The sequence below is a fragment of the Gobio gobio genome, assembly GCF_949357685.1.
Source record: "Gobio gobio genome assembly, chromosome: 8".
Lineage (NCBI taxonomy): Eukaryota > Metazoa > Chordata > Actinopteri > Cypriniformes > Gobionidae > Gobio > Gobio gobio.
Window position 1 is genome coordinate 40,518,234 of NC_137114.1, and position 11,360 is coordinate 40,529,593.

At 36.6% G+C, this 11,360-nt stretch overlaps 1 protein-coding gene across 2 annotated transcripts in view; it reads left to right on the forward strand.

The window, feature by feature from the left end:
- vmp1 (vacuole membrane protein 1) overlaps positions 1–11,360 on the forward strand; it is a 26,148-nt gene extending 14,788 nt beyond the window's left edge. For both annotated transcript variants that reach the window (XM_079824122.1, XM_079824123.1), the window contains exons 7-12: positions 1–79; positions 905–985; positions 2,170–2,286; positions 4,688–4,749; positions 9,660–9,762; positions 10,426–11,360. The exon at positions 1–79 is cut by the window's left edge and continues 53 nt beyond it. In XM_079824122.1, the coding sequence (XP_079680248.1) occupies positions 1–79; positions 905–985; positions 2,170–2,286; positions 4,688–4,749; positions 9,660–9,762; positions 10,426–10,569 (586 nt within the window). In that variant the 3' untranslated portion in view covers positions 10,570–11,360. The remainder of the gene's footprint in view (positions 80–904; positions 986–2,169; positions 2,287–4,687; positions 4,750–9,659; positions 9,763–10,425) is intronic.

Consider the following 11,360-nt stretch of genomic DNA (forward strand, 5'->3'; position numbering starts at 1 on the left):
ACGGCTGTCTGGAGCCGATCCTGATGATGAAGATTATGAGGAATTTGAGGAGATGCTGGAGCAGGCACAGAGCGCACAGGTCTGGATTTCATCTCAAAAGCTCATGTCATATACCCGGACCCATGTTACCATGCTAACGCTTCACCTTCATACATACAGACAGCAGCTCCTTTTAATCACCAGGATCTCTGGTAGATGTTCAAAGCTTAACTATTTCCTTCTAGTGGACATGCCTTTATGAAGCTGACAGTGATGCCCCCCACGATGCAGCAGATACTGTATCCTGTTGGTGGGAGGGGTCCCTGTATCCTATTCCCATGAGTCCCCACTATTGTGGTTCACTTATGCGGGTCACATGATTTATTGGAAGGGCTCTCCCCTGACTTCCAGTAAATCTTTTGAGCAGCGGGTGACTCAGAGTCAGAGCTTCCCTTTAATCACGGCCTCTTAGTGTCTAAGTGGGACCCCACATGGTCTGCGCCTTCACAAGACTTAATTGGTCATCTTTAATAATGTTGTATAGAACCTCAAGGTCTGGTGATTAATGCCTCCTTTTTGATAGCAGTTTTTTGCACAGTTGTGGCAGAGTTATTTTAGGCATAATGGTGAAAATGTTTTCTTTGCCTTAAAATATTGTAGCGTAACTGAAAGCTGATTCCAGATATTGCTCTACTAAAATGATATATTTTATGTAAAAAATTAATGAGTAAATGTATTACATTTAATGTTTTTAATTATTTATTATAATATTTTGTTTATATAAAAACTTTTTTTTAAAACAATATAAAATCTATTTTACAGTATTTAACTGTATAAAAAGTTGTACAGATTGTTCAGCCCTTCCAAACTTAAGATCAGTTTTCCATGTCAAGTCTACATTTCTAAATTGTCAAATTTCTTACAGGATTTTGCATCAAGAGCCAAGCTTGCGGTGCAAAAAATGGTGCAGAGAGTGGGATTTTTTGGAATTCTGGCTTGTGCCTCTGTAAGTTTTTCCCCGTTTTTTTTTCTTCTCTCTTTTCCTGTACTTAATGTATTTTATCATTGCTAGTTTTGTAGTTGCAAAATTTACATGGTTCACACACAGCAGGGGTATAGTTTTTTTCCGGGTGTGGGGGGAGGTAACACCCCGAATTGTCAAAACTAGCACCCCGAATTGTCAACCCCCCCCCCCCCCCCCCAATATATACAATGGTTAATGAAAATATGTAGAATTATTCATCAATTATATAGGCTACATGGAGCATTCAGAGCTTTTATAAATGGGAATTTCCCATCTTAAGTTCCCCAACTGAATCGACCAATTATCAGCTCAAAATGACTGAAGCCCCATTTACATGAGTGGGGTGTGAATCACAGTATACTGTGCATGCTCCAAAAGTGTGATTGTTAAAATTTGCATGCGTCACTCTTATCATGACGCCGATCATAAAAATGTGTAACTCATTTGAATTCTGTTGAGAATTTACTACTTTAAAAAGCTATGGAAACAGCCACATAAACTAAAAAGAGAAAACATCATCTCGCCATCTTACTTTTCCATAAGAGCAAGCGCAACATGGAATCAAGAGCTTTAAAGACTTGAATTCAGTTTTCCCCATGTTTAAAATGTGTTCTGTACTAATGATGTTAAGAAGAACCTGGCCTTCAGAAATTTGATGAGGAAATAAACTATTTCAATATAAGAAAATGTTAAGTAAACGCTAGTTTGACTTACCATGACTCTTTGAATTTGAACATTCTGTCAAACTGACATGGTTATAAAGGTAAAATATAAGAAAAATGCGGCGTTTATAAAAAAAAGAAGTATTAAGACATGTTATACTGCGCCCCATAAACACAACCAAGCCTAGAAAAAAACCACGGAACCACCCGTTTAATACTTTTGGCAATATAGTGTATGTTAACAACCACAAAAGACCATTTTGCAAAAATAAATAATTAAACAAATAAATATATAAATCTCATGAGGGACCATGCCCCGCTAACACGGGTCACACATCAAACCAAACCCGCCCTTGGTTCACAGTAGCTTACATAAAGAATGTGTTATATAGTTGGTTCAATGTACACTGGGTGTGATGTGAGAACAGTTCTGGGTTTTAAAATGCATTTGTCAGTATATTGTCTTTTGGTGCTTACCAATACTTATGCATATCTGTTTCTCAGATCCCAAATCCCTTGTTTGACCTGGCTGGAATCACCTGTGGCCATTTCCTGATTCCATTTTGGACCTTCTTTGGAGCGACACTAATTGGAAAGGCTGTTATTAAGATGCACATTCAGGTAAAAGAGAATAATGTTAAACATTTGTAAACACTTTTAAGTGTGTCTAGGCCTGTCGTGATAGTCAATAAATCAATTAATCGCACGATTTAAAAAAAAAGAGCTCTAATTTTTCCGGCCGCGATAATTTCCAGCGTCCGTTTTTATATCCATTTTTGCAGAGCGTTACATTATATGATCACGCTCTTATACATGTAAACGCTTCTAAGCGCGACAAGACACGAGAACTCGCTGTATGTCAATGTCCTGTCTGTGTGTGTGTGTGTGTCAGTGTGTATGTCAATGTCCTGTCTGTATGGCTGCGTCTCATGTCAGCTAATCGAGGGACACTCTGACACACACACACACACTCGACGCAGTCTCCTGCTCCCACCGAGTTCTCTTTTGCTCATGGACAAACAATAACAACAATACCACAGAGAATTTTGAGTATTCTCATATTAGGGGTCTTAAATTAATTTAAAGAGTTGTGAGGAAATGAGATGACGCGGATCTCACGTGCATGTTCGGCTGTGGCTGTTCTTAAAGTGACAGGAACACTGATGATGCCTGTCATTAATGTTCATCAAAGAACAACGGGAACAGAGAAAATTGTAGCTTTAAAGCTACACTATGTAACTTTTCCGTCCACTAGAGGTCGCCTGTTCAAAACAAAGGCGTAGTTTGATGACGCCACGTTTGAGCGCAGAATCTTGGGACATGTGGTCTTTACCTCACAGCAGGTGGAAAACAGTCAGGATAGGACTCGGGCAGAAATCATGTTCATGGATGCGATTATTAACGTTACTGTAGTATGAAGCAGAGCAGGACCGAGTGTTGTGGAGCTGAGCAAGGCCGCAGAAGTGATTGAAGAGCGGGACTGTTATTATGGCATAGTCGCCGGCGGGACTTTTATTATGAAAAGGTTGCCGGCGCCACTTCCTCTTTTCCAGTCATGAGTATGAGGTAACGCAACTCTGTTTATAGTATTAGATATATCTGAGTGTGTTGAAAAGGAAGTTATGACGTTCGCTAGGCGGCTGCTATGACACTTGTTCACACTGCAGTGAGAGTAAAGTGTTTCACTGAATAAAACCGGAAACCGAGGGTGACGCAGATATGACGCAATCGACAGGCGACTCCCTCACATGCATAGCTCACATGTCCCGGTTCCTTGGTTAAAATAGCAATTTCTCAAGATTTACAAATAGTTGGAAACATTTGGGATATTCTAAGTACTCAACTGAACAAAATATATAACACTGGCCTAGTGGTTTCTGGATATTTTACTGCAAAAATCCTACATAGTTCACCTTTAATGATGATTAATCTATATTTCATTTATTATTTATGCAGTTAAGAATGGTGTTTGATAACTATTACATTTCTGCATATGTCTAACAGGGAAGGCACAAGTAAAAATATCATTTATTATGACGGGTTTATGTAAAGATTGTTTTAAGTTCACTTAAATTAAAAGTTGTTTTTTTAAGCCTAATAAATGTTGAAATTGGTAGCTTTCAGTTATACTGTAATGTAACGTCATTAATGTTTCATAGAGACATCAGTATCAGTGATACTGGCCTTCATTCATATAAACATGACAATACAACACATATTTAAAATATGCAGTCAATAAATTGTTTCTACATCAATTTGGAGAGTAACTGAAATTATTACAATATCAAAACATTAAAAACGTATATTAATCGTGATTAATTACAGAAAAAATGTGTTTTAATTAGTTAATTTTTTTTAATTGATTCCCAGCACTACCTAAAACACAATCATCCGCTGCAGTTTTCCAGCTGTTTATTCAAGTGCATTTTTTGTTAACAGACTGAGAGTCCATTGCTTTTTTTTATTTTGTTCATTTATTGTGGATATTTAAAATGCTTTCCGTTTTCAGTGTTAAATAGTCTTTAGAAATAAAAGTTTATTGATCTCTGAAAAGGTGTACCTGCATTATTATGCCATTATCATTATTTTAGATGAAAATGGTCTCAGAACGACAATTTTATCGTTTATCGCAATAATTTCTTGGCCAATTTATCGTCCAGCAAAATTTGTTATCGTGACAGGCCTAAGTGTGTCATTCCTAAAGAGATGATTCCCATATTTCTCAATGTATTTTTTCAGTTGATCGGTGCAATTAGATCATCAAAGACAGATCTTTGCATGTGCCTTGAGTTTTGAATGTTGACTCAGAAGATTGTAGACAGCGGTGCATCTGATGTCTATAGAGCTGCTCATGTCATCCAAATGATCAAATCATGAGCGTGAGTGAGTCAGTGATCTCACTGGGTGTCACGTCTCCTTAAGACACTATCTGCCCCCCACAAAACAAATCTGCCGCACTCGCCGCCTTGAGGAACATGCCGTTGATTCATTGTCTGACAATGCACTTTTTGTTTCTCTACAGAAACTGTTTGTTATTATAACATTCAGCAAGCACATAGTGGAGCAGATGGTCTCTCTGATCGGGTGAGTAATGACACCACCGTGAGGTGAATATGGACACTCTGTGTAAACATTATAGCGAATAAACAAGACCTACATCAATGAAGAACACCTGGAATTATAGAAGTCGTGCGAAGATGGTTTTGTTTATATTCGGCTTGATGAGTGGCAATTCAAAATGCCTTTTAGACAATAGACATACAAGATTAAATGTATTATTAATATTTTTTTTGCACGTGAATTAAGAATCCGAGTGAAATTATTATATACAGTATGCACTACTCTTCAAAAGTTATGGTATAATTCATTAAGGATTCATTAAAGTGATTTTTTTTTTATGATTCTTTGAAGAATTTTTAAATAATAATAACAGTTTCCACTAAAATATTAAGCAACACAACTGTTTTCAACATTGACAATAATTATAAATGTTTCTTGAGCAGCAAATCACATTACAATGATTTCTGAAGGATCATGTGACGCTGAAGACTGGAGTAATGATGCTGAAAATTCAGCTTTGGCATCACAGGAATAAATTATATTTTAAAATGTATTCAAATACAATTTTGCAATATTACTGTTTTTACTGTATTACTTTGATCAAATAAGTATAGCCTTGTTGCATATGTTTTTAAAAATCATACCAACTCTAAACTTTTGAACAGTAGTGCATAGATGAAGTGATTGTATAGATGTCTTTGCCAGTAAGAAACAAATGTCATTGTAAAATGTAAATGCACAAGAGGAAACTAAAAAAAGGATCTGGCAGAGTTTATTGAACTCTTTGATGAACTGTGGGCAGCTCATTTTAATGCACGCATGCAAATCCCTCTCACACAGTCAGATGCTTACCATTGTTTAGTCTGAATCATCTAAAGAATCGCATACAGTTTCTGTTCCTCTAAACCGCTATATAGGAATGACATTTGAATGACTAAATATGTCCAGGAAACATTTCACTCCAAAGTCAGTTAGAAAGAAGATATGTTGCTTTATCTTTTAGGGCCAGTTGTTCAAAAGTAATCTGATCGGATTTTGGATTCAGATTACTTGGATTGGATTGGATCAAATCTTGAAAATGGGTTTTTCAAAACATAAAAAAGATTCTGAAATCAGATTAGATGATGAAATCCAATCTTGGTTTTGATCTGGATGAAATCATCAGTTTGTGTTGTTCAAAACATTTTAGTAAGATTGGGATACCATTGATCGAATAAAAAATCAGGATTATACTGATTCCAGCAGAAGGGTGGATTTCAGGAACAAAAATTCAATAAAACTGTAAAACTGGTAAAAAAAAAAAAAAAAAAAATTGTATCATGTAATACACACACACACACACACACACACACACACACACGTTTGTTTTTGTGAAATGTGAGGACATTCCATAGGCGTAATGGTTTTTATACCGTACAAACCATATTTTCTATCCCCTTACACTGCCCCTGCCCCTAAACCTAGCCCTCACAGGAGACTGTGCAGTTCACTTTCTGTGAAAAAAAACTTGTTCTGTGTGATTTATAAGCATTTTGAAAAGTGAGGACATGGGGAACGTCCTCATATTTCACCCTCTTTTTGTAATACCTGTGTCATACCCATGTCATTATACACATTTGTGTCCTGATATTTCACAAAAACATGCCCACACACACACACACACACACACACACACACACACACACACACACACACACACACACACACACACACACACACACACACACACACACACACACACACACACTCTCTTTACATTTTATTGTGCTCTTGATTAGTTAAAGTTAAAGTAATAAATTAGATGTAGAAATTATTAGGCTACATATTAAGCCTTTCGGTAGCTTACAGTAAAAGTAAAACAGATTTTGGCGCCATAAAGTAATCCCCAAACAGCTGTAAATATCAAACAAAAATATTATATTTAAAGTGTTTTTTTTTATCACTTAAAGGTAGGGTAGGTAGGATTTGGTAAAAAAACTTTTTTTTCCAAATTTGTTTAAACTTTCTTTATATATCAATACATAATTAAAATGTAAGTACTCAGAAAAAGAAAGTATACAAATTGAGTGTCTGTAGACCTCTCACGACTGTTTTAAAGACAGCTCATTATTTCCATTCACTCCACCTTCTCCCTTCTGAGCTCTTTCCAAAGCCACGCCCCCAAAACACATGAACGCGCTACGCCGACCACGATCAGCTCAGCTGAAAGACGCATTATTTACCTGAGGCGAGCGGAGAAGTGCATGTAGTGACATCATGTCAGAATCACATGTAATAAAAAATCTAACTTTATCATTATGAATATAAACAAATAAGATGTCTTTTAGTACTCACTCTCAAGCTAGAATAACGTTACTGGTAAAGTTTAAAATACACACACAACACAGTGTCTATGACACACACAGATACAAGATAAAAACATCAACATAAACATTGGTAGAGTATATAAAAACAAACCAAGGGCCGAAATAAACGTGCAGGTAATGTTCCCGGTGAACATGATAAAAGAGTTTAGACAGAGGGTAGTAGCTAAAGCTAACCTAGTTCTAAAAAAAGTTCCTGGATGCGGTGTACTAGCTTTTACACATGCATTTTGTTATCTAAAGTTACATTTTGCGAAATTCAACACGACAGCGATCAACTTGAGCTAAGCATATTGAGTATTTATCATCTCTACTAATGGTTCGCTAAGTGTATAACATTGTAACTTTATGCTAAGTAATGTTATGTTAGCTATATTAGGCAGCTACGTGTGCTAGTGAGACATGCTTCATGAAAACATTAACCAAAAAAATGTATAATCAAAATGAAAGATTACCTGTCCAGCAGAAATACAGCCTCTTGAACTTAAATCAAACGGGTGCGCCAGGGTTGCCAGGTTTTCACAACAAAATCCGCCCAATTGCTACTCAAAACTAGCCCAAAACAAGCCCAATAGTGTTTCTCCGGTAAAAATCGCGTTTGGGGGGTAAAATGTGTGTCTTTTTGGTAGGGCTGCCTGCTAAAATTCGCAAATCCCGGGGCAAAATATCACATAATTGGGGTCGCTTCAATCCATGGACATGAAAAACAGCCCGCGGCAACAGTGTTTGAAGTAGCCAGACTTGGCAACACTGGGGCGCGCGCATGTGGGCAGATCCTGGAGCAAAAGTGGCGGTAGCCATGGTAGCGAGAGAGAGTGACAGTCGCCCAAGCCAATCACTTGTTTCGGCCCGAACGAAAATAATGAGCGATGTCTGGGGGTCATAACATTTTTGTACAAAATTATCAAAAATGTTGGCACTGGCTCAGGGCCGTAACCACCATAGACATTGAGGGGGGCAAGTTGCCCCCCAATAATTAGAAATGGCCAAATTGCCCCCATATTTGAAATTCTTGCACTCTCCTGCACTCCATTACACAGCGCTCTGTATGTTAGGATGACAAAAAGGTTTAAAAGTTACATTTTTAGTCTGGTTTGCCTCAGGTCTAACAGCGCTCGTCAATGTCAAAATGACCGAGATGGCCAATCGAATCAAAGTAGACGGGGTTTACATTCTCTTTTGGCTCTTCACACACAGATGAGCGCATCAATCTATCGCGTAAGGCCGTTGCGGGGCCTCTATTCTTTCCAGTGAAGTCAAAAAACAAAATGCACGCACACAAATGTGTCCCTGCCCTTAATATACAATCATTGAACATCTTTGATTTTAATGAAGAAGAAGAAAAAAAAAAAAAAAACGACATGAGAGCGGATTAGAACCCGGAACCTTTGACACGCTTTACAAAAATTCTGCCACCAGACCACTGGGGAATTCAAAAGCTAACAGCAGAGCCATGTATTTATTCACTAATGTGAAGAATCTCGGGACTAATAATATATTTAACGCAAATGAATGCAAATATCGTTTGCAAATAGTCTATAAAAATGATTATTTCCCAACTACAATTGGAACAGTGAACGAAATTCTAGGTCTGTTTCCTTATGCTTTATAAAAATAAAATGCAAAATTTGTCGTCGTCCCCCCCAGTGTTTAAGACATGGTTACTGCCTTGCACTGGCTGGCAAAAATGGCGGGGAAAGAGTTAATTGTCATTAAAATAATGTCACTTTATTGGATTATACAGTGTTAAATACAGGCCTTAGGGTGAAATGTGATCATGTGATTGGCCTTAACACGGTTTGTACCACACACTGAGGCCACTTATTAGTAAGCCTGAGGAAAATTCACCATTTATGGGGATGTCTGTACACAGATAGTTTAGATGATGTAGCAGAGTGACTCAAAAGTAGAGATGCGGTCTCCATGTTGGGACTTTAAACGACATCCATAAGTACAAAGGAAATGACTGTTCGTCTTTGAATAAGGCACAATTGTAGCTTTATAATTAAGCCACATCGAAAGCACTTCATACGTACAATCTAAGAATGGTCAGCATGTTTCATCACATGATCTGGGCAAGATCCTTTGAATATGATGTGCTGCTCAAACTTGAGGTTCTTAATCATCAGCCTGTTTGTGGTGAGGTCATGTGACTGAGACCAGTACCGTTCAGAATTTGTATTGTGGTTCCTTTCAGTAGTATTCCTTTGCTTTTTGATGTATCAAAGACATGATAATTGCATCTTGAACTGCAAAGATGTGCGGTGCAGAAATAATATAATTGATCCTACATGATGGTTCGGTTTCACTGACATTCACACCCACCCAAAACTGGGTGGTTCTTCCTACATTGCAGTGATGACACAATATTGAGTCACTTCCTCATTAATTGGTTTAGAGCAGTTCCTACAGAAGCCTTTCTGCTATAAGTGAGGGTTCAGAGATCTCGTGCCTCATTGTTCTGGAGGCTTCACTGAAGGAAAGCTGTTGTGGGAGATCTAGTGGACTTCTGGCGGCTTTCGCTCTTGGTAAGACTTTGCTAATCATATCTTTTTTTTTTTTTTTGGACAGTATTATCCCTGGAGTTGGAGCATCTCTTCAGAAACCTTTTAGAGAGTACTTGGAAGCCCAGAGAGCCAAGCTTCATAATCCAGCCGGCGAAGGAACATCAGCGGTAAAAGTCAATCAATTATCTTGTTTTTTTTATTTTTCCCTTTTAATAAATACAGCAATTGCACTTTTATTATCATATAATTATATTATATTATTTTTAGTATTTTTATTTTACTTTATTTTAACATGAACTAAAAGCACAGAAGTATTTTCTTGATTTAAAAATAGAAATAATATATATATATAAAATTTATCAAGAAAATACTTCTATTTTTTCTTGTTTATTCTCACTTTTTTTTATTTTATTTAACATTATTTAAAAAAAAACTATGTATAAATAAATAAATGTGTAAATGCATATAAAATATATATACATTTTCTATTCAGAGTGAGATTACATTACAAATTACATCTAATTTATTTTTTCAACATTTATTTATTTTTAATATAATATAGTTTTGACATGGACCAGAGGCACAGAAACGTTTTTTAACATTTTTTTAATTCCTTATTCTGAATTAATGAAGATTATTTATTTAATATAAACTCTGTTTAATTCAATTTATTTACACTTTTAGTCTTTTTTATATAATATAGGTTTAACATGGACTAGAAGCTCAGAAAGATCTCGATTAAGACATTTGATTTGGTTTCAAAATCTTCATTTTTTTTTTTAAATATTTGATTTGTATACAAGATGTTTTTTTCTCCCTCTCCCGTGCAGGGTGAAAGCTGGCTCTCGTGGGTATTTGAGAAAGTGGTGCTGGTCATGGTGTGCTATTTTATTCTGTCCATCGTGAACTCCATGGCACAGAGCTACGGCAAGCGTCTCCAGCAGAAGAAGTACTCGGAGGAGAAAACAAAATGACGGACTCACGGAAAAACATCTCATCACGCTCCTGTTTCGGAACCTATGAAATATTTAAGCTAAAACTGCTACATGAGCACTGATTTCTGTGCGCTTCTGTATGTTAACGGTCATTCAGATCCCTTTAGTTACGTGAAGTCCCTCTTCATTTGTCTGTAGTGTGCTCAACTATTTAAAATCCGATTTAACATTTAGAGATTTTTGTCTTTACCGAACCAGGGCAGTCTGGCTAACAGGCTGTGTGGAGTCGTATTTGTTGCAATGCCTTATGCAACATTTGGAGGTCATGCTTCCATTGAAGTGAATACAGTTCTTAATCAATAGATTGACTTATTTAATTTCTAACATACAGGAATGGATGGGCAGGGTCTGTTTTGCGAGGTGTTGTGATTGGAATTTTCAGGGATAGTTTTTTTTAATCAATATTGATGTCATTTTGTATTTCTTTAACTGTATGACGAGGATAGCAATATCAACTCAGATCATCGTGGTTTCTAAATAGTTTGCACATCTTGTATATAATGTTTTGACTATACGCACATGATGTTTATTCTCCGGAGATCTTAAACCAAAATGTCACACACTAGTGGATGTAACTTTTAACCCAAGGAACTGAAGATGTGATATTTTGCATTTGTTTGTGCATTTCAACCTCTGACATTTGAACTAAAACCATAAGTTGATCCGTCCTTTCCTCTTTTCTTATTTTGGGCTGAAATATTTGTGTGGCTAACTATAATTTCTCTCAGAAGTAACATTAAATTGATTAATACATCTGCTGTGTTACATGT